This window comes from Lepidochelys kempii, chromosome 8 (genome assembly GCF_965140285.1).
Source record: "Lepidochelys kempii isolate rLepKem1 chromosome 8, rLepKem1.hap1, whole genome shotgun sequence".
Taxonomy (NCBI): Eukaryota; Metazoa; Chordata; order Testudines; family Cheloniidae; genus Lepidochelys; species Lepidochelys kempii.
The window spans coordinates 2,654,680-2,679,445 of NC_136387.1; the positions used below are offsets into that span (position 1 = coordinate 2,654,680).

At 40.9% G+C, this 24,766-nt stretch overlaps 1 protein-coding gene across 9 annotated transcripts in view; it reads left to right on the top strand.

Annotated features, from left to right (window-relative positions):
* Positions 1-24,766, top strand: part of EBF1 (EBF transcription factor 1) — a 334,181-nt gene that overhangs the window by 290,286 nt on the left and 19,129 nt on the right. For all 9 annotated transcript variants that reach the window (XM_073355192.2, XM_073355197.2, XM_073355193.2 and 6 more), the window contains exon 11: positions 5,209-5,297. In XM_073355192.2, the coding sequence (XP_073211293.1) occupies positions 5,209-5,297 (89 nt within the window). The remainder of the gene's footprint in view (positions 1-5,208; positions 5,298-24,766) is intronic.

The window sequence follows — 24,766 nt, forward strand, 5'->3', positions numbered from 1 at the left end:
TAAGATATATAAGTGAGCGGAAAGTACTTACTTTGATTTATATGTCTTTTGGAGGTGTAATTATTGGCTTTTTACTCACCTATGTAAAACAATATACTTTTGTAAATGGATTTCTGGCCACTTTACTCCATTTTTTTTAAAACATAAAAAGTAAGCACTGTCAATCAAATAATTTTAAGGTTTATTTCTTCTTTAGAAATGATTGATAGCCTTTTAGATTTACAAGTTGACAAGTTAAAGGGTTCTATTGGTATAATTATGTACTAAATTCATAGTCTTTCAATTTAAATGTCCTTTTAAAACCACAAGATTATCATACCTGTATTTTGAAAAGTGGGCCAGTCAGTTTGGGTTGGTATACAAATTACTTCCATTAGCCTTGGGACCTATTTGAATTTAATACAGTTTTTAAAGTTATTAGCACTTTCAATAGTACTTTTAAAAATTAAGGTAATGGGAATGCATTTTAAGTACAATATATGGTAACTTGTTTTTAATGTATGGATGGATGTCAAGAACACAAATACTGACTTTATTGCTCAGTCTGAAATTATGAAAAAAATCTTGATCACCTGCCCTCCTCCACTTTATATTAGGACACTGGGAAATGGAGAATACGTGTGGTGGAGTTCAGATGTAGAGGACAATCCAGCTCTCATTAAATATAATGCCAAATCCTTCCATTAGGCCAGAGTCTGATCTCGTGTGTTCACCGGTGTAAGTGATGGAGTTACTCCAGATTTTCACCAATGTAAATGAGATCAGAATCTGGCCCATTTCTTTGGCATTTTGATGTAATGGAGCAGGTCTTATTCATAACTGGAGGCAAAAGTTTAAGGTTGACCAAAATTACAAGTGAACTGAGTTTACTTGTCTAAATTTGAAGAAAAATGGAGGATGGCCATGGTCAAATCTATGGTGAGATGAGCAACTCAATTTTATTTTGCATTGGGTCAAAGATAATACAATTCAAATAGTTAGAGACTGAATAAGATGACAGACAATAAATGCTGCTAATGACCTGCTCCTGTAAATGGCTAAGCGCATTCTCCATCCTCACTGAAGAAAAACTGAAATCAGTTGAAGTTAAGGGTGCTCAGCACCTCTCGGGAAGCACTTAGCACCTTGTGGGATTGGACCACGGTTACTCTTTTTTTGGTTCTCCAGTTTAGAAAATAGTCCCAGGAAATACTCAGTGGATTTCTAATGTGTTGAAAGTGTGGGAAGATATGAGAAAATGACTAGTTACCTCAGAGGGGAATTTCAAAACTGGCCTCCATTTATAATATCCCAGAATTTAGTAACTACTTTCAGGAAAGATGGAGAGGGGGCAAGTGGGAAAAAACTAGATTGCCATGCAGAAGAAATGTACTTGACAGAACCTAGCTAAAATCTTTTAACACAACTTCAAGAGAAATCTCAATTAGAACTGTAGGGATGTTTAATGTCTCACACTTGAGCTATTTATTATAAATAATAATTTATTAGAAGAATTAGATACAGTTTAAGCTAGACGTATCCGCAATGAAGGGCAGTATAAGGAAATTGCTAAATAATGAGATCAGTGGTTTAAAAAATAAGTACATTGTGTCTAGATTTTTCTGCAAAATTACATGGCAGTGCTGACAATATGAGGCTAGACTGGGAAACGGAAACAAGCAAAATATCCAGAGGACTGGAAGGCTGTTATATTACTTGTTCTCAGTCATGAAGTGAAATACTATGCTTGGATGTTTCTGCATGTCAGTCTAACAAAACAACATACCACACAACAGAACCACTAACCCAGGAACCTATCCTTGCAACAAAGCCCGTTGCCAATTGTGCCCACATATCTATTCAGGGGACACCATCACAGGGCCTAATAACATCAGCCACACTATCAGAGGCTCGTTCACCTGCACATCCACCAATGTGATCTATGTCATCATGTGCCAGCAATGCCCCTCTGCCATGTACATTGGTCAAACTGGACAGTCTCTACGTAAAAGAATAAATGGACACAAATCAGATGTCAAGAATTATAACATTCATAAACCAGTCGGAGAACACTTCAATCTCTCTGGTCACGCAATCACAGACATGAAGGTCGCTATCTTAAAACAAAAAAACTTCAAATCCAGACTCCAGCGAGAAACTGCTGAACTGGAATTCATTTGCAAATTGGATACTATTAATTTAGGCTTAAATAGAGACTTGGAGTGGCTAAGGCATTATGCAAGGTAGCCTGTTTCCTCTTGTTTTTTCCTACCCCCCCCCCCCCAGATGTTCTGGTTTAACTTGGATTTAAACTTGAAGAGTGGTCAGTTTGGATGAGCTATTACCAGCAGTAGAGTGAGTTTGTGTGTGTATGGGGGTGGGGGGGATGTGAGAAAACCTGGATTTGTGCAGGAAATAGCCCAACTTGATTGTCATGCACATTGTGTAAAGAGTTGTCACTTTGGATGGGCTATCACCAGCAGGAGAGTGAATTTGTGGGGGGGGGGTGGAGGGTGAGAAAACCTGGATTTGTGCTGGAAATGGCCCACCTGATGATCACTTTAGATAAGCTATTACCAGCAGGACAGTGGGGTGGGAGGAGGTATTGGTTCATATTCTCTGTGTATATATAAAGTCTGCTGCAGTTTCCACGATATGCATCTGATGAAGTGAGCTGTAGCTCACGAAAGCTTATGCTCTAATAAATTGGTTAGTCTCTAAGGTGCCACAAGTACTCCTTTTCTTTTTATAGATGCAAAGTTTATAGCAGAATACAGACTCATAGAAATGCAGGGTGGAAGGGACCTTGAGAAGTCATCCCAGCCCCCTGCACTAAAGCAGCACCAAGTAAAGCTAGACCATCCCTGACAGGTGTTTGTGTAACCTGTACTTAAAAATCTCCAGTGATGGGGATTCCACAATCTCCCTTGGAATCCTATTCCAGTGCTTAACTATCCTTATAGCTAGAACATTTTTCCTAATATCTAAGTACATCTCCCTTGCTACTAAGCCCTTTTTCTTCTTGTCCTGCCTCCAGTGGACATGGAGAACAATTGATCACAGGCCTCTTTAACAGCCCTTAATATAGTTGAAGATTGTTATCAGGTCCCCCCTTGGTCTTCTTTTCTCAAGACTAAAACATCCAATTTTTTTTAAACTTTCCTTATAAGTCAGGTTTTCTAAACCTTTTATCATTTTTGTTGTTCTCCTCTGGACTCTTTCTAGTTTGTTTATATCTTTCCTGAAGTGTGGTGCCCAGAATTGGATACAGTACTCCAGCTGAGGCCTCACTGGTAACACCTAGACCCCAGAATGTTATTAGCTCCCGCATCACATTGTTGTGATCCCCAGATCACTTTCAGTAGTACTATCACCTAGCCAGTTACACCCCTACCCCCCACAATTTTGTCGCTGTATTGTGGAGGGATGCCCTAATACTTGGGGAACATCTCGTATTGAAAGACTGCTGGTCTGATGTTAAAACATTGTTGCAAGAGTTATTTCAGGGATACACCCAAAAGATTCCTGTTATGATGCTAGAGAAACTTCCTGATTCAGTTTAGGTGAGTAAGGGTATGAGAATCTGAGCCTTTGTTTGCAAAATCAAATACCCACCTTAGAAATGTGGTTGCCAAGAATAAAAGAATTTGAATACCCTAGAGTGGACTAACACCTGGCCTATTTGGGGGAAGATTGGCCGAAGGGACAGAGGGATTGGTTAAAATCAAATCAGTGATATTACTTTTATACTATATGTGTGCTTACTGTAAACTGTAACCTGCCGATGATGTAAAATAAACAGATATTGAAATGGCCTTTTATTAAAAATAAAAAACTCTGGCAATGTTCTTCCACTCTTACCCAGATTGAGTAGTTGTATACCCTACCTTCATGGCAGTCCCATTTTGCTTTTCACGGAGTAAGGTACTACTCAGTGTGAGTAAGAGTTGCAGAATCGGACCCTAAATCCATTGAAATGAATTAGATGATGTGACTCTAGTCACAAGAAGATAATAGTCCTCATAATGAAGCCACCATAGAAGTCAATGCAAGGTGCATTCACAGTTCAGGAGAGCTCAGAGACTGAAATGGCAGGTGTCGGTTAGGACACGCCAAGGTATGCTGACAACTGTGTAAGGAGGCTTGCGAGTGCCTGACTCTGGTTCCAGCCTGGCAGATCACTTAAACACATGCTCAAACTTTAAACATGCACTTAAGTTTCATTGACCTCAATGTTTTAAATTAAGTGTGGAGATGATAGAGACCCAGTACACCATGGTCAAGGTGAATGCAAGACGTCTTTATTTCCTGTTTTCACAGGGTCTTACCTCTGTAGGGTGTGCCCCCTTGTGGCCACACTGAACAGTGGTTCTAGACATTCACAGCTAACACCATATTTAAGCACTTGCTTGAATGCTTTGCTGAATAGGGATGGGCTAAAGCATATGCTTAAAGTTAAGCAAGTGCTCAGCTGCTCTGCTGAATCAGGGCCTCTATCAGCGCTATTAATGCCACGTTCTCAGGAGAATTTAAATCTACCTCTTCCTCCCCTTTTCCTTCGCCTTGATGACTGTGGATAAAACCTTAAAAAGGCAAATGGCAATGTTAAATGAAATAAACTCGGTGGGTGTCAGTTCAGGTGTTGATAATTTGAGGGCTGATCCTGGACCACTGAAGTCAATGGGAATTTTGCAGTTAACTTCAGTGGGTGCAGAACTGAGCCCTTGCCGTGACAAAAGTGCACAAAAGCACATGATCTCTACATACAGGTGGTACTGAATACATAATAGCATGTGAGAATGCGAGTCTCCTATGCTTTGTCCTTTTGTCTTCCAATGAAATGGGACTTTCCTTCTAACTTGAAAAGAGAAACAAATTAAATGCGGGATGCAAATCATTTATCAAATTAATTTATCAAGGCTTTCAGAGGTAGTAATTGCTCCTTACTCAGAAGCTGTTTACAAAGCCCTGAAACTTTGCAGCAACCTTGTCACAGATACTTGAGCAGGAAGGTTTTGTTTCTTTTTAAACCAAAGCCTCAAAACTAACCTCTAACAGTGCTTGAAGCAAGACTTCACAGTCATTGCTGATGTAAGTAAAAAAGAGCAATGAGAGATTTCGCTCTGATCATTTTCTGATCTGGCGATGCATTGCCAATTGTTACCCAGCATGCCTGAGCCTCCTTGCTTGACGTTTGCCATCTCATAATGGTTGTTGTTGTTGTTTCAGCCCTGAACGAGCCCACCATTGACTACGGTTTCCAAAGGTTACAGAAGGTTATCCCACGGCACCCTGGTGACCCCGAACGCTTGCCAAAGGTCAGCACCAAGTTTTGTTGGTTTTTTTTAAATATGGCAAAGGTGGGACTGGCTGGTGTTTGTTTGAAAATAAGCACTTTGATCTTTACCAAAGGAACCCACCAGTCTGCCTGTTAATGTAATGTCCTGGTTTGGCATCAGTGGCAGCTCACATAAACACTCAGCCCAGAAGGTTCAACTAACAAACCTTCATTGCAGCCTTCTGGGATATTGCACATGACCTGCATCACAACTGGAGCTAGCCTGTCCACTGCCTGGTGTATGCTGTGTCTGGAGGTATTAAAGGCACAGTCCACTGAAGGTAGTAATGGTCAGGAATGCTCTACACCAGCATAGGGTATTGTGGGTATTTGGGAACACAGGCCTTCTGTACATTTCAGCAAAGTTAGACCTGGATAGCTAGATGGCGTCTGTCTTAGCAGAGTCTGGTACTGCAGTCACATCTTGCAGAATTACCCTGAGAACTCTACATTGTATAAATCAGAGGAGCACAAGCCACTGTGAGTATGTGTCATTTTATGTTCAGCCATGTGTCTCCATTTAATATAATAATAGTACACGTCATTGTTTCAGTAACCCTGAAATAATCAGGCCATAGCTACACTACAGAATTACGTCAACCTAAGTTACACTGGCATACAGCCACCGCAGTTATTACATCGCTAGTGCGTGTGCACACTTGGCTCCTTGTGTTGGCAGGGGGTGTCCTCACTGGGAGCGCTTGTATCGATGCAGAGTGCAGTGCAGTGTGGGTAGGTATCCCACTGTGCAACTTGCCACCATCCAGCACAGGGTGATGAGAGATGTGGTCAAGTGGCTTAGTGATCAGTTCTGCGCCCTTCAGTCATTGGAAAAAACCTGCCATTGACTTCAGTCCTTTAACAATAAGTGGTTGGGCAGAAGGGAATTGGGAAATTCCAAGTTTTATCCTGACACTGACTCCCTCTGTACCCCTGTGTAAAATCCCTTGACTTTTCTGCATTAGTCTCCTGAGCTGTAATGTTGGGATATCTCATAGCTCTGTTGTGAGCATTGATAAGCTTGTGAAATGCTTTGAAATGGAAAAGAGTTAATAAGCATCATCATGTTATTATGTATTATCTGTTGACACAGAAATGAAATTAGATGAGTTATTTTAAATGTCTTGTTAACTCTCCATTCTCTTTGATTGGAAAGGCTTCGGACATTGGCGCCTGGATTTTTTGTTTTGTTTTTTGTTTTTCCTTCCTGCCTCCTGAGAAATTAGAAGAAAACATGCTGTCCTGGAGCATAGTTTTTCATTGGCTTCATTTGCCCTTCTACCTCTCTCTCCCCTCATCCGCATGATTTTTAGACAGGTTTGCAGCATGCTTTTGTACCTAGGACTGCTTCCTCAGAGGTGCAATCCTCCCTACGGATAAACAGCATCCTACTTCTGCATGAGGCTTTTGTGACTTCAGCATAGCTCTGCAGCCAAGGATGCCCACTGAGAGAAGCTGTTTGCCAGAGAATAACAACATGGTTATGATGCACTCTGGATTTGCAAGCCTAAAGGGTGCAGAAGTCATAAGATTGCTATGGACTCAACTTTCCAATTAAATAGCAGAGCCTTGTTTTCTGTTTTTAAATAACAGATCAAATGTAAATTAGGACCAAACATTTTCAGCTTGGGTTAGCAGATTTGATATTGCAATGGGCTATCAATCTCCCCTCTGGCCACGAATGCTTATGGATGGGCTACTGCAGCATGTGCCCTCCTGGGCCAGTGGTATGATATGGCTGTGCAATTTGAGTTTGGGTCAAGTTTGGGTTCATTGCAGCTCTGCCCATACCAGAATCTGAGCCCTAGTGGTTTGCACACTCCTAGTATAAAACAATGGCTCTTAGTGCATCGGAAGAACCTAACCTCTTTGTATGGGAAAATCTAATTTTACTTATTCTCTACCTCTTCTGACACTCATCTCAGTTACATTATGGCCTTTCTCATTGTGACAGCAAGGAATCCCACTCGAGTAACTGGCAGCAGAAGTTTTCTGAGGTTCAGGTGTGAGAAGTACTACAGAGAATGTCTGAATTTCTACCTTGTTAAAAGCAGCCCAGGGATAAGAGCTGAGTCCACTAACCGCAAATTGCTTGAATTAGGGCTTTTTCACCACATGCTAGCCCAGCAGGCAAGAGAGCAGATTGAAAGGGGGAGCATTTCCTTCTCAACCCACAGGTATGGCCCTCACTGCAGTTCTTGGCCATGCAGTCATAGAATCCTAGAATCTCAGGATTGGAAGGGACCTCAGGAGGTCATCTAGTCCAACCCCCTGCTCAAAGCAGGACCAATCCCCACTTTTTGTCCCAGATCCCTAAATAGCCCTCTCAAGGATTGAGCTCACAACCCTGGGTTTAGCAGGCCAACACTCAAACCACCGAGCTCTCCCTCTTCCCCTCGTGGTGGTGGTGTTTTTGCGGAGGTTCAGGGCAAAATCTGGACTTGTCAGGTTTGCCGCACGTCTCGTGAGCTGCTAACTATTGGCACCCAGGTGCAAATTTATTGGCTGTGCCGTCTGCATTACTTTTGTAACACACTCTTCCATCCATCACCTTCTAAGATGTCACAGTTTGCATTTCCTCCCCTGCGACACGAGAAAGTGCTGTTTTGTGCTTAGTGCATGGGGCAGAGGATCAGGGTTCCTGCGTTCTTTCCGCAGCTCCACCCCCGGCACTCTGAGCAAGCCACTTCACTGCATCGCTGTTCCCTAGTGTTCCAGTCTGTATAATAAGGATGTTAATATTTCACAAAGGGTGCCTTGAGGTTTAAATAATTAATGCTTGCTGGGTGCTTTTAGATCCTTGAGTGAAAGGTTCTGGGGATTACCAAAATGTGGTCCAGGTAATCCAGCATTTTTCTGCCATCCTATGTGTGTTTCCTCCTACTTGACTGGTCTTCCATGAAGTCGCTAAATCAAGGGAAATCATCTTTTCTGTATTCCGGGTGTGATCTCAGCTTGTGTAAATCAGACAGTGAAGAAGTTACCAATTTCCTATATCAAGGAATAATTGAACCCCTGGACGGAACCAACGTTCCTGTAAGACCCTAAAGGGAGGCAAGGGGCTTTGGCAGCTGCGTTAGAGAGAGCTTGAAGGTTGGGCCTCAAGTTCAAGACTCATTAATATGCCGTGCACAGAGGCTGAATGCAGCAGGGGCTGGCACGCATCAGCGTCTGCATTTGAGGCACTGATGGTTCATTCCCAACACCATTTGCTGGCTCCAGAATCCTAATCAAGGATGTAGTGAGTTTGTGTGCAGGCTGAATGCTGCACGATGCTCTTCCGTAGTCATTAAAACGAGGCAAGGCTTTGGCAGGATTCCATGGCAGGCAGTTGTCAGTGACTACTTAAATGAGAATTGTGGGCCATCTGGCTTTGGATCTTAAGATGGACAGAAGCACCAAGAGGGAAGAAGGAGAATGGGAGGGGGGCAGAGAAGGGAATGGAAAATAGTGCTCAGAGCTTTAGATATTGCTTTTCCTATTTTTTAACCATTGCCATCCCAATGTATCAGAACTTCTGTATATTAAGAGCCTTGTATGCTGTGCTTTTCCATACCCCGCCCCCCCATGTTTCCATAACTGCCCTTAGGGATTGAAGGCCATTGTTCCATTAAGCGTTATTGATGAAATAGACATCTTTTAAGAAATGGAAGCAGCTGTGGTCCTGGTGACAGCGTGATGCTGACTCTTAGTGCACGCTCTCTGCTCTGCAGAGCTCCAAAGGAGGAATGTAGCAGCAACATCTGTGGTCCCAGGGATTGTGATATCCTACAGTAGAACTTTGGTCTCCTCTTGCTTTAAAACTGCTGGACCAGCTTTTCAAAAGTGCTTGGCGCCCACGCAGCAACTGCCATTGAGAACAACAGCGAGTTCGGACTCTCTTTCCCCACTGTTGGTTACGGGAGGTGCTGCGAGGTGCTGAGATCCATGGATAATCTGGCCTGATTTTTTTTTTTAAATGTAGAGTTTCTGGAGAAGCAGGAATGGAAGCAGGTGTGGGGGGATGGAGAGGTGGAGCAAACCGGCTGTGGGGAGGAGGCTTCTCCCCTCATGCACAGGGGCAGATCAGGGGAAAGAAGCCAGCTGACAAGAGGGGTCACTAACAGTTGTGCCCGGACACACATTCCAAGAGCAGACCCAGTACAGGGGTGGTGGGGGACACCCTCTAGCCCTGGAGTCAGCTCAGGCACCTGGGGTGAGTTGAGTAGAAATCTTTCCTGGTCAATGCGCCAGGGGAGGCAGATTACGGGGAGCAAGAGCTCTCCAGAGAGAAGTAAAGAGAACTAGTGGGATGCTAGACCTGAGGGATTGTATCACAGTCCCTAAGGTGGAGACTGGAGAAGGCCTACTCCATGGGGCTGGGAGATATGCATGTTTGTGTGTGCGATCGCTCTCTCTGTCACACTCACACACTCACATCTTGGTTCTCGCACACCTGTGTGGTGGAAATTTGTAAAGAGGTTTAAATCACAAGCACATTTATTTATTAAGGCTTCTTCACGCTTTGTACCACGAATCTTGAAGATAAATCTAGGGCAGGCCCTAGGAGATTCTGGAGCTACGCTAGCAACTTATAGTTATAAAGATAGTTATAAAGCAGATAACTCACAGATAGTTATAAAGCAGGTTCCATTATGAGGTAGATTTTAAACACCTCCTTTCTCACCAGCTCTTACACAGAAAGTTCGTTGCCAGACACAATTTCCCATGCATAGTCTCCTGCCTGGGGCAGGGAGCTGGGGGTGATGGGGTTCAGGTGAATTGGCCCCTAGTTGCTTTTGACTTACAAGGCTTTAGGAACAAAGAGTTTTGGCCATACTTACAGGGTGTGGGACTCTATTCTGGGAAGCAGTGACTCTGAAAAAGATTTGGAGGTTGCGTTAGATAATCAGCTGAACTTGAGAGCTCCCAATGTGGTGATGTGACTAAAAGAGCTAATGCGATCCTGGGATGCATAAACAGGAGACTCTCGAGTAGCAGTAGAGAAGTTATTTTACCTCCGTATTTGGCACTGCTGTGACCATTACTGGAATACTATGTCCAGTTCTGGTACCCCCATTCAAGAAGGATGTTGGTAAATTGGAGGGTGGTCAGAGAAGAACCACGAGAATGGTTAAAGGATTAGAAAGCCTACTGTGTAGTGTTAGACTCAAAGAGCTCAATCTATTTAGCCTAAAAAAGAAAGGGCTAAGGGGTGATTTGATTACAATACCTACATGGGGAACCAATATTCAATAATGGGCTCTTCAGCTTAACAGAGAAAGATATAACAATGGCTGGACTTTGAAGCTAGACACATTCAGATTGGAAATAAGGCATACATTTTTAACAGAGAGTAAGTAACCATTGGAATAATTTAGCAAGATGTGTGGAGGATTCTCCATCATTGACGACTTTTAAATCAAGATTGGATGTTTTTCTAAAAGCTCTGCTCTAGGAATTATTTTGGGGCTGTTCTCTGGCCTGTGTTCTACAGGAGGTCTGACGAGATGGTCACAATGGTCCCTTCTGGACTAGGAATCTATGAATGGAAAAAAGATTGTCTGTAAAAACTTGATGCTTATTTTATACATCACTCCTCTGTGCAAACTAACACCAAGTATGGGTTTTTTTGTCATTGTTGGCAACTGCAGGCTACCACTATACTTAAGATTGTGATTGCTCACTAGGTATGTGAGAAGCAAGTGTATCTACCTTGCTTACCCTTCCAATAGGGGTCAGAGATCCTACCCTCCCGATACAATCCAGCAATCCATATTTCGCCTGCTTGTCCTCCGCTGCACACCTTATCCTCAGAACAGGGGCTTTATTTCTGCTTATGTCTCTGTGGAGGAGAGAGTGGAGCTCACAGCAGTCTCTTTGCCTGTCAGGCAGTATACCACTGCCAGGTTCCACCTTCCCTCATGGACCCTCTCCCATGCCAGTCCCTGAGCCATAAAACATAATCTAAGGGGCATTTCTTCTTCCTCTGCCAATTCAGCCTGTGTCCTGTACAGGGCACCATTAGCAATCAGTTGGGCACTATCTACAGGGAGCCCTTCCCAGCAGGAAACTCCACAGTACAACGATTTACCCTGAATCCATCCTGACATTGATCCAGATCAGAGAAACCTTTGTACTGAACAGAGGGTGGAGGGGAGGATGTGGATCGCGGGACCACAACCTACTGTTGGACTCCCTATGCTGACAGTGAATGTGTGAGACGTGATGACTGTCTCTAACCACTAAGCTGGTACAGGGACGTGGGAGCAGAGCGAAAGCTGGTCCTGGCACCTTTGCAGGGATTTTCTGGAGTTCTACACTGCTATTTATACCAGTACTAGGGGGGTTGGGCAGTGTACATCTTCTACCTGCTGCCGTGAGGCGTGTGCAGGGTAGACATACCCTTAGGGGGAGATTTTCAAAACCACCAAGATTTGAGCAGTCAAATGCCTTAGGCAGCAGCTTTGAAAACTTTCAGCCTTAAAGGGCACTATCCTGATCAAAGTGTTGCGGTGGGGTGTGGGGTTTTCTTTTTCTGGGACTATGTAGGGTCTGAAACACAGGAGAGCTCAGAAACAGTGAAGGGCAGAGTCATATACACATTTCTGGCAAGGAGCCCTTACTTTTCCGAAGGTCAGCAGCATGTGTACACATTTCAGTGAGTTTTCTTTATAATTGGGTCAGCATTTACTCAGCAAATGATTAGAGCAGATGGTGTCATTTAGAATCTGTGACAAAACTTGAATACGTGCAGGCTCGCAGAATGACAGGGATCTATGCATCATTTCTTCACTCTGCCTGCCCGAGGGCAGGTTTCTAGATTGGGTCTGGACCCTCTAGATTAAATCAACCCATTCCAGATGAGTGACTTGAGCCACTTGTTTGAATGACCAATAAGGCTTATCCCTGTGATCTTAGATTCCCCTATTTAAAAAAAAAAAATCCACAACAATGAAATGATGGAGTCAGGAGGACACTAACCAGGTAAACATGTTTCCTTCAAGCAGTAGCGCTTTTAGAGAAAATAAACCCCAGTTGAGGAAAGTAACAAAAGCTGCATTTGTGTATTTTGCTCCATGGAGCTGAAAATATCTCGTAAATTGATCCTGTGGGAGTAATAAATACACATTACTTTATCTTGTACTTCATGTCCTATACCCCTGAGTCTTGATAGAACAACACCGCTTAATAGACTTTAAAAAAAGAGTAATTACAGTCATTGGTTGTGTGATTTTTCAGCCCTTCCAGCCCTGCCTGACCTTCTAATTTAGCTCACCGTGTCTAACTAATGCATTTATATTCATCTTTTATGAAGCATGTGTAGTACAAAATTGACTTTGCAGTCTTTAGCAAGCTGTCTTACCAGGTTTAGGATCTGGTTAGTACTGTGAATAGTGTGTGTGCGCGTGTGAACGTGTGTGTAAATCTTGCAATACCTGTGCTTCCAATTAATTATTTTTGATCCTTTTGGAAATATAATAAAAAGTATTTATTCCATTTCCCCCTCTCTCCCCTTTAAAGCTTTTATACATTCCAGCATTATATATAGCTAAACATGCAGGCAAAAAGATGCAACTGTTTTTAAAATGATTACCACTAATGTTTCTGCTTGTCAGAAGTGCTTAAATTTCCCTGCTCTTTATCTAAAAACTTAGCACTGTTACCTTTTAAGAATTACAAATTTATAAGATCTTACGAAGCTGATTTACAAACACAGCTGACAGTTTATGATGAATGATGTTGCAAAATGTGCAGTTTGTTTCTTTGTCATTTCTAGATATGTATCTATTAGGAAGTGGATTAAGAAAAGAAAGAGCCCCCTCTGAAAGAGCCCTGGAGCTATAGAGCGCACACACAAATATCTCTCCCATGTTTCCTCATAACTTCCTACTCAGTGCACTCATCCCGTAGAGCACAATTGTTCTCTGTGCATTTTCTTCCACCATATGGTATCCTCATTACCATACACTAAGGGTCCATATGGAGAACTTGTGAAGTGAACTGTGTTCATTTTAACTGCCAGATGAGCAGCCTTTTGCTTTGCAAGCTTAGCTTAAGTCATCTGCTGTCTTTATGTTGTTATGGCAACACAGTACCAATAAAAAATTCTAATCTACTGTAAGTGTCTTGGATCACAGTATTTTAAGTGCTTGCTGTAACTGTCCTCTAAGTGAGGATGCTTGTTCTTTTAGTATGACAAAGGGTTATTGTCAACTCCAGCAGGTGGCAGTAAAGAAATTGTTTCTCCACCTCCCCCCCCGGCACCTCCCCCACCCGAAAAAGTTATATAATTACAAAACAGTATATCACAAGCATATTTGTAGGCTGATCCTCCAAATTTCATTGTAAGGTTAGGATCACAGCTAAAGCTCCTTCCATGCTGCAAATCACACGCTGAACTGTGAAACGATGGTGGCAGCAAATGCGTTCCTAAGGTTTTGCGGAGAGAGAGAGAGAGAGAGAGAGAATTAGACTGAAGCACCACTTCATTGGAATTCTGAAGCCTCCATAACCATGAAGCTGTTTTTGCTACACCCCTGAATTACTCATTCAAACACCATGCTAATTAAGAGTACCTTAAAGTAATGGAAGTAGGCAGCAACATCCTTAAAAATAAATCATTTTCACCTCTGCAGGCCACATGATATGTTGCATCTCTCTCTCTCTCTCTCTCTGTATTGAAAGTGAATGTTTGCTGTCTCAGTTCATCAGTTCACATTAGCCTCATGCTGAATATTTAAACACAGAACAATTTGAACGCACCATGAAGAGAGACAGTGACTGCGCTTTCACTGGGAACAGCAAGGGCTCATCTAATAATAATTTAGTAAATCAGCCATTTAGTGGCTCAGTTGTACACTGCACTGTGCCAAATAATATTCACTTCAACTGTACGCTGATAAAATTGAAATTCAGACCCAAGTCACACAGCCGTCTTTTGCTCAATGGGGAGATGAAACGGAAAATCGCCCTCCCAATAGAGTAATTGTGTTTAGTGATTTATCATAAATACAGTGGCATAGCAATGGAAACAGGAATTGGTTGTATATGGTACAATGTAGTCTAATTATGCTTTTATTGTTTTAGTTTCTAATGCTCGGGCTATTCAGCAATTCAGAGCTTGCCGTCACATCTTCAACTCAATACGTATGTGGATGAGAAACAGTGACATAGCAGCACTGGGCCCCTTCAGGGGGCAGTGTAGATCGGTACTGCCCTCGTGGAAGCCCATGGGGCCATTGTATCGTAGACCAGCATGATGTCCTGGAGGAGCTCTGGGAGTGCAGCTGCTATGGTGCCCTTTCACAGGATGCACTTTGCCCCACACCATGGAAGCACTGAAAGACTCGTTTAGTTCCTCCGCTCCCTGAATGCAGGGGGTACAGTTGTATGCTTTCAGCCCATTTTTCCCCCCCATGCACACCAGGGCCAAATCCTTACTGTCATAAATAATCCTTTCTTACTTGAGTAAAACAGCAGGATTTGTTCTCAATTGTGTTATTTTCAAACACTTCTGCAGAGAAGTCAGTACACAATTAGGCCGACAGAATTATATAGGAAATGGAACAAGCAGTGGTATACTCTCCTAGCGCACATTCATATGAGGTTCAAAATATGTGTGCAGATTTGCAATAACTGCCTATGCAATTCATGCACTAAAAACTGTCTCTTTGTGTTAGCTGTACCTATAGGGACCATGTTATAACCTTAAATGTAAGTGGCATCATCTGTTACTTTTGAGTAAGAAACAGAATGGTTTGGGGGATTAATAATTTAGTTCTATACCTAGCGGTTCCACAGACTTTTTGTTTGACCTTGGACAAGCCTTGCCTTAGTTTCTCCATCTGTAAAATGGGGTGAATATTTTATGTAATATTTGTTTGTTTCAGTTCCTTGAGCTCCTATACAGGCTCTGGGCCTATACATATTTTATAAAAGCACCTTTCCTCGTAAGCCACAAAAGTTCCCCATTCTCCACAAATAAGGTCCTTACCTCTCCACCTGCTCGGTCAGCCTGGCCTGTCAGAAACAGCCTAGGAAAATAACTAGGCTATGCTGAGTGCAGAGATCAAGACTCTCTGTGATGCAGGGTGTTGGGGAAATAATACCTACCTTGTGGGGGTGTTGTGAAATGTCATTCTTTCTTGTAATAAGGAACTTCGAGATCCTCAGATGGAAGGCATTCTAGAAGTGTGAAGCATTATCAATGAGCCAGCCTACAGTTACCATTTCTAAACTTAGTTGCAGGTGTTATACAGTGGTTCACTCTCTGATATAAAATATGATCACTGCATATTTCTCAATTCTCACAACACGCTCCAGCTGAGCAGCAGAGAGCATCCTCCTTACCATCATGATGCCGTTTAGCAGTGTGTGCTAGAAGCATACGGTGCCATTGTCATAATTCTTCTAAGAAATACAGGGCTTCACAATCTAGACTTAACTGCTGACACTTGAAAACTCAGACATTTTGGTAAAATGAATCAGGCCTTAATGTTTCTTTTATGAGATCTCTTCTCATAGGAAGGAGGTTTGGCACCATTTGGAGATCAAGCGTAGTGATCCATCATAGTAAAGTCAGCTGTCCCAGCCAGCTTCTCAGAGGTCACTCGATCGAACCAACAGCTCTTACAACTATATTATTGCTTATGGAACAGTAATTGAGGCACTATAGATAAAAATTACCTGCTCTAATAGGCAGTGAACAATTTGCTCTCAATACAATTATAAGCCAAATCATTCATTTCATAACACTTGGACTAATTTATTTGTTGACCTTTTAATATCCATAGCTCTTCAGCTGTATTAGTGGCAACTCAGAAAAATCTCTTGTTCATTTTACTTTCATTGATTTTTTTTTCCATGGAGGCAATAACAGGTGTTTGAGTACAGCCTTTTCTTTCTGTTGTAAAAGTCAATCATGTAACTTACGGTGATATAACTCCTCTGGACTGAAACATCTTCTAAGTACAATAGTGTACACGCTCATGCTATCTCTGTAAACAAGGGTATGCATTTTTGCTTTGTTTTCATGATAGATCTGTGTTCACATTAATATATTGGACAGTGGAAGATGGAGAAGGTACACTGGAATGTTATATAAAGCTATGCCACCCTATGTAATGTAATTTTGTTTCATATACACAGTACTGAAGATACAGGAATTTCAGAAGTCGTCTTTATTTTAATCCCCACAGTAGGATGAACTATAGGTCTGCTCATTAATGATGATATCCTCGTCATTTTATCTTGATATAGTATCTTAAGAACATAAGAATGGCCATACTGGGTCAGACCAATGGTACATCTAGCCCAGTATCCTGTCTCCCGACAGTGGCCAATGCCAGGTATTTCAGAGGGAATGAACAGGTAATCATCAAGTGATCCATCTCCTGTCTCCCATTCGCAGCTTCTGGCAAACAGAGGCTAGGGATACCATCCCTGCCCATCCTGGCTAATAGCCACTGATGGACCTATCCTCCATGAACTTATCTAGTTCTTTTTTGAACCTGTTATAGTCTTGGTCTTCACAACATCCTCTGCCAAAGAGTTTGACAGGTTGACAGTGTGTTGTGTGAAGAAATACTTCCTTTTGTTTGTTTTAAACCTGCTGCCTATTAATTTCGTGTGGTGACCCCCTAGGTCTTGTGTTATGAGAAGGAGTAAATAACACTTCCTTATTTACGTTCTCCACACCAGTCATGATTTTATAGACCTCTATCATATCCCCCTAGTTGTCTCTTTTCCAAGCTGAAAAGTCCCAGTCTTATTTCTCTCTCCTCATACAGAAGCTGTTCCATACCCCTAATCATTTTTGTTGCCCTTTCCTGAACCTTTTCCAATTCCAATATATCTTTTTTGAGATGGGACATCTATATCTGTACGCAGTATTCAAGATGTGGGCGTACCATGGATTTATATAGAGGCAACATGATTTTGTCTTACTATCTATCTCTTTAGTAATGATTCCCAACATTCTGTTCACTTTTTTTGACTTGCAGCCCAAAGGACTGCCAAGCACTTTGCAGACTGGAACTGGTCAAACTTTTCTAAATTTCAAGTTTTTGACATTTCAACTGGAAAAATATCTTGGCTCTATTTGATCATTTTCATTACATTTTTGGGGCTTTCATCTTGCCTGATAGCTGTCTGAAATATTTTGACGTTTGAAAAAAATTATTGAATTTTTGAGATATTTTGGAAAATCAGTAAAAATTTTGAAACATTCCTGTGAAATTTGTTGCTGGTATTTTTCCAATCAACTCTGAGAGCAACTATAAAACAGTGATTGTTTCATTCACCACTGAAAATGGAGCCTTGTCTGGTATGAAATGTGATACCTATTTTCATATCACAGAGCCGTCAAGGGAACTATACTTTATCCAACTGAAATCAGCTGGCAGGAAGAATTTAATCAGAAAAATGTGAATGGTAATTGTGAATCATTTAAGAACACCTTACTAGATGCCCCAAAAGCCACAATTGAGGAATAAGGCCACACTTGTCAAAAAAACCAACCTGGTTTAGAGAGTAAGCGAACGCAGCTATAAAAAAACAAGTGTGTGTGTATATGTGTGTGTGCATAGATATAACAAATGGGGGGAAAAAGGGAAGTTGACAATAATGAATATAAATCAGAAGTTAGGAATTGTAAAAAAAAAAATTGATAAGGGAAGCCAAGAGATACAAGGAGAAAGTTAAGGACAATAAGAAGGAGTTTTTAAAGTATATTAGAAACAAAAATAATCTGGACAATGGTATTGGCCCATGACTAGATGGAAATGGTAGAACTATCAATAATGCAGAAAAGGTAGAAGTCTTCAGTTAATATTTCTATTCTGTATTTGGGCAAAAACAGATGATACAGTCTCATTGAATGGTGAGCATAGAATCATAGAATATCAGGGTTGGAAGGGACCTCAGGAGGTCATCTAGTCCAACCCCTTGCTCAAAGCAGGACCAATCCCCAACTAAATCATCCCAGCCAGGGCTTTGTCAAGCCTGACCTTAAAAACCTCAAAGGAAGGAGATTCCACCACCTCCCTAGGTAACGCATTCCAGTGGTTCACCACCCTCCTAGGGAAAAAGTTTTTCCTAATATCCAACCTAAACCTCCCCCACTGCAACTTGAGACCATTACTCCTTGTTCTGATAACACCCATTCCATTCTACAAGTATCTGGAGGATATTAAACGAACGCTACTAAAGTTAGACATTTTTAAAGCATCAGGTCCAGATAACTTGCATCCAAAAGGTTTTAAAAAGCTGGCTGAGGATCTCACTGGACTCTTAATGTTAATTTTCAATAAGTCTTGGAGCACTGGGGAAGTTGCAGAAGACTGGATGAAAGCAACTGTTGTGCCAATATTTAAAAAGGCTAAATGGTACGACCTGGGTAATTATAAGACTGTCAGGCTAACGTCAGTCCTGGGCAAGATAATGGAGCAGCTGATACGGGACTTGACTGATAAAGAATTAAAGGAGGGTGATGTAATTAATGCAAATCAACAAGGCTTTATGGAAAATAGATCCTGTCAGACTAACTATGAGATTACAAGTTTGGCTGATAAAGGTAATAGTGTTGATGTAATAGACGCAGACTTCTGTAAAGCATTTGACTGGGTACTGCACGATGTGTTTAAGTACCTATATGGGGCTGGGGGGAGAGGGGGAGGGAGTCTTTCGTTTCCTGTAAGCAAGAAAGTTGAAAAAGTCTTTTAACAAGATAAGCTAGGAAGCACTTCACTGAAGTACTTCTGCTTGAGCTAAAGCCTCTTTATGCCATAAAGTACTATGAAGTCCTTTGAACACATAGTTGTAAAATATAATTGTTACACATTTGGCATTTTATGCTTTCCTAGAAATTACCACTTGGTATCTACACCTAATCTACGTTCTTTCTTTTCATTTCAATTGGGTCTGAAGTGGTCCTTCATTGTAATGAGAATGTCCCTTTCAAGAGACTTTTTTCAATTATACTGATGATAAAATGTAAGTGAACGTACTCATTTGTAGGGGTTACGACTGAGCTGTGTTTTAACTGTAATGCTAAAACCAATCAACATTATTCCAGTCTCTATTTCAACATTTTTATGCACTCGCTCTGGGCAGAACATAGTGGAATATCATTGTAGGTCAAAATCTCAGTGCTGCTTATTTTTCACTTTTCATTCCACCATTAAAAGCTAACATGTTCTCAAGCGCCTAACTAGAAACTCTTCTTATGGTAGATTTACAACCCAAAAACTCTTCACCATTGGACCAAAAAAGTGACAATTCCTCTCATCTTAGTACTTCATTCTTACGTTATTTTTATTTTCATTAAAACTGTTTTGTGGGGATTTTAAATGAATTCCATATAGATGAGTTTATATCTTGTTTCTGGAAAATATCTAGTCAATCATACAGGTTTTTTATATCGACATCAAATATTCATAAAGATAAATACACCAATAAAAACAAAATTCAGAAGATGAAATAATTAAGTAAAAACCAATTCATATATAATTAACACTTTGAATGCCAGATAGCTATACTGATAGACATTAGCTGAAGATCTGGCCTTGTAATACTAATTATAATTAGATTCTTTTATAGACTTAAATCCAGTGAAGTGGACCATGTCACCCACTACACTTCTGATTTGACCTGGAGGGCCAGCATTTTAAAGGGGATTTGAACCTGGCCTCTTCGTGCAAACAATTGTGCATGGATAAAATAGAGATTCCAACCTACTTGATTTGCAAGTGCAAATATGTTTCACACACACAAAGAAGTTAATCGTCTCTCTATATTCTACTATGTACACCTGCAAAATTACAAATCTTATTTGAAACTTTGGCCCCAAGTATTTTTCATAATTCTTTCTAATAGGATATAAAAATTGCTTCCAAGCAATTGTGAAAGAGCTAGCCCTGTATTTTTTATCAAATGTCTCACAATATAACGTCTAGGCACTCACAATGCCATTCCTATCAAATTCTTTTTATGTTTACATAAGTCCATGCCCTCCAAATAATTCAAAACATTCTTATTATTCCATAAAGGAACTTTGACAACTTTCCAAAAATATACAGGGTATAGAATGATCAAGATAAGAGCAAGAGTAACAACACTTTTCCTTTTTGGCCACTCTCATCTGCAGCTGTTTTTAAGGAATAGGAAAGTTATTACCATTGAGAGTACCTGATTTAAGAGCTATCAGGAAATCTTACAGATGCAAAAAGGAAAAGCAAACCTTAAAGCCTCAATAAACTCAGTGAGCAACATCTGCTTCAAAATATACTAGATGCCAATACAAATAGTTTGGGATAAATTTTCAAAGCAATGAGGTTCAGAGCTGATTTTGCATTGTTTTGAAAATGTACATCTGCATGCATCACCCAGTGAATGCAAGTGCAATGCATTGTGTGAAATGAATTTAAAATATAGCTATTCAAATCCTTTAAATTTCAGGTAGAAAAAACATTCTAAACTTTAGAAATACTTGGTCAAATTATGCTTTCAGCTACACCTATGTAAATGAGGAATAACCCCATTGCAGGTAATATAAGTGAGAATAGAATCACGTCCACTGTATTCTGATGGGAGCCAGGCATTCTCTTGCAGGAAGATGGTTGTGTTCTGTGAGCCACTGAGTTGAACACTCCTGGACTTACCCATTTTTAATTTGGACACCATTTACCTTGTGTTCCAGTGATCCACTAGGGGCACCCAAGGTTTCCTTCCTGGCAAATTAATCATGGTATGGAAGATTGGATTGCATAATTAAGGAGATGGAGTTGTTGATAGAGTCCCTACCTTCTAGAGATCAGTGTTAGAGCTTTCTCTATAATACGAAAAATTGTACTGTTTCCTAATCTTACCAGTGTTTCAGACTGACATTCTATGGAGGTTTCAGAGTAGCAGCTGTGTTAGTCTGTATCGGCAAAAAGAAAAGGAGGATTTGAGGCACCTTAGAGACTAACCAATTTATTTGAGCATAAGCTTTCGTGAGCTATAGCTCACTTCATCAGATGCAACATTCTATGGAGGATATCCTTCTTTACTTCCTTGCAGTGTGTTCTTTTCCTGATAATCAGGAAAGAGAGACTGTAAAAGATGCCAGAGAATCACTCAGCTTCTGATGATGGCAGTTCCTTCAAGCAACAGTTAACAAGTTCCAAATAGGATGGACATCTTCCAGCTCAAGTAATATAAGATCTGGATGGATGGAAATACAATGAATGGCAGCTAGCAGCTAGAGGATCTAGATGGAGGAGGCTGACCTCATGGATTAAAATTTGACATCACTAAAGAGCTCTGGCTTTAGCTCACAGAGCTGGATGTTGCTCAGACTGTGCAGTAATCTTTGTCTGCAATAGAGAATAAGGTAGAAAGAGATGGGGGAGAGAGAAGGTGGGAAGCTGCTCCAGTGGAAATCTTGCAATTGACTTTAATAGGAGCAGAGGTAAAACCATAAACTGAGAAGGCGGCTTTGGGGCAAGATGCAATATTCCTGTGTTTGAGCAGGAGAGGCAAAGCCCTGCAGAAGGGGAATATCTTGTGGAGAAAGATGAGAGTTTAAAATGTCATCTTGGCAAAGATCTCCAAAGAGAGGAATTCGTATTAGCAGAGTGATATTTGGTACTAAGTTTTCTCCTCTAGACACCTTCTTCTTTTTGACTTAGAGACCTACCACCAATGAAGACTTCCTCTGCTCTTAGAGATGGGGCTATCCTAATTACTTGCCAGATACTTCAGTTGATGATAATATACTGAGAGCAGCCATGCTCTCAAACATAAGTATATTCCAAGGGTCCCACATTACTATCTACCCAGACTACATACCCTGAAGTTCAACATCTTTACCAGCAGCTGGGTGTGCAGCCCATTGGTATAGCCCAGCCAAACCCCACCTGGAATGTAAACACATGTGTTTTAGATTAACAAGGCCGGCCAATACTCTTCTGGTATCTAGGGTGCTGAATTAACAGGAGACATAGATAAGAACATAAACTCACAAGGATGGTCTTACGGACTGTTATTGTTATTTTGTTTCCTCTTTTTGACTGTAGTAGTTGCAGCTGAGAACTGTTTGAATGGGGTGTTTTTTTCTCTATTACTATGGATTTGTCACCCTTGTGGTGTCTTCATCATTGAGTCTCATCTTTTAAGGCTAGATATCTGCATGCTTTTGGATTTCAGCGTTCATTCTTTTTGGTGCCTCATATAGGCTTTCTATATTTTATTTATAGGCTTGATTCATTGTGGAGCAGGTGGGTAAGGTCATGCATCCGTGTTTTTAGTGCCCTAGAGTTAGGCTGTGATCCTCTGTTTGGGTGGAAGCCATTGAGACTGTTAAAGCTTGGAAAAGCCAGAGTTCTAGTCCCAGGGTGGGCCTTATGTGCTATTGGAACGTGCCCAACGTGCCATTGGAATTTAGCAGCAAAAGCATGGTAAAATTCCATCCTCTAGTTGATATTAAGCTGTGCCTTTTTATCTCAGACACTTTTTCTACCCGTTGGCTTTCTTCCTCATTTGCCCTCTGGTCCTTATAGAAGCTATTCTGTGTTCATGTCTTCAGCGGGAAGACTCAGTTATGAAACATGGAAGTATTTTTCCCTGATTTTGTTTGTTCTTCAGTCAAGTTTTAGTTTCTGTGCGACTGTAACGTCTACTCAAGGATGTGTCCTGCCATTTTACACTGTTGTGTTTTTGATAGTTACAGTCCCATTAAATTGGCACATTCCCCTCATTTTTAAGTGGATTAAATCTCTTTGCATTTTGAATTGCTTGTACAAATGATTTTTCTTTTCACATGCAAATGTTGAAAACACTAAGATAAAGAAATGGGCATTGTATACATCTGGAGAGATGCACTGAGTTCATGGACGTCCGTAGAGATGGCAGCTGTAGCATGGCTTTGAGTCTCCTGTACGTTTAGCTAAAGGACTGGCAGTTCAGAATTGTGATGTCCTAACTGGCAGTCCTATTGGCTGTCTACCCAAACATCAGTTTTCTTTGGTGCACCTTACACAGAAAGGCGTTCTCATACTTTATAATTATGTCTCTCTCACACACACGTATTGACTCTCTCTCTCTCTCACACACACACCCCTAGGAACCAGAATACATATGTAAATTGTGAGGAAATAATACATCTATGTACATTTTTTTTAAATGTACAAAGTGGTCTTAGCTCTAGCCCACTGTAAGAGTATCCATAGTAAGCATCACCTGCCACTTCATCCATCGCAAAATAGTAACAAGTAATTAAGAATTTAATATTCATCATTTTAATCTGAAATTTCAGAATGTGACTTTTCAAGGGAAGAAGCTAATTGGCAACTTATACTCAGCATTTTAGCTCTGCATGTGGGTTTGTGCTGTCATTCCCATGAAATCAGGAAGTTAGGAGGCAGAGCCAATAGGTCAGAGATGAGTCGAGGAAGTATGAATGACATCATTATCCATGAGTAACCTCTCCAAAGATGAATGAGCTCTCTCTTGTATTACAATGCTAATAGAGCATTAGAAGGCGATATGATATCTAGACAACACATAAGATAAATGCCTCATGATTTGCTAGAACAGCTTTTTTTTTTTTTTGGCAAGTACATAAATCCTTTGGTAGACTAAATAATACGGTATGTGGCTGATGAACATCATGTACAGTGGACAGCTCCTGCCGGACAAAATTCATGTGGCTTTAACAAGTCCCTCAAACATTCTGTAATTGATTTATTTAGATTAAATATTCTTTTTAAAATGCTAAAAATACTCAACAGTGCCCTGACATCAGTTAAACCCATAGTCCACATTGGGATGGATACATAATTCTTTTTACTAATTGCAACATTGTAAGCAGAGGTCATCAAGAATGGTAACACATCTTCCTTAACCCTGGCACGTACTGGTCGTTATGATGAAATTTGACCCCAGTGAACCATATATGGAAAATATTATTCATTCTGAAGACAAGTGGCATAGCAGACAAAGCACTAGACTTTTTAATATGAGATTATAATTCAGTTTAAACTAAATGTCATGGTCCTGATGAATTCCTGTTGGAGAGTTACTCACATCACAAGCTGAACAAATAAAGTTGGACAAGTGCTGTAGTATTCACTTTTGGTAAATTCAGCCAGAAGTGGATTTAGTTTGAATTTAACCTTCTGTGTTCCAAAAGCGCAGTCCTTCTGCTGTGATAATAAAATCCTTCCTGCAGTAAGGTTGGACCAGGTAGCTACAGGGCTTCCAGGCCTGAGACTCTGGTGCTGTTCACATATGTAAACATCTACCAGTATTTTCAAGAAGAAAGAGAGCTGAGAAAGCCTTTGGTTCTGTTAAAAACAACCCCTCGCCCCCCCAACTGGACTAGTTGGGTCTAGTTTAGATTGCATAGCCACCTAACAACAAAATAATGCTTATTTCAAAGAAAAGGCAAGAAAATCTTTATCCTGGAACAGACTAATTTCTGTGTAC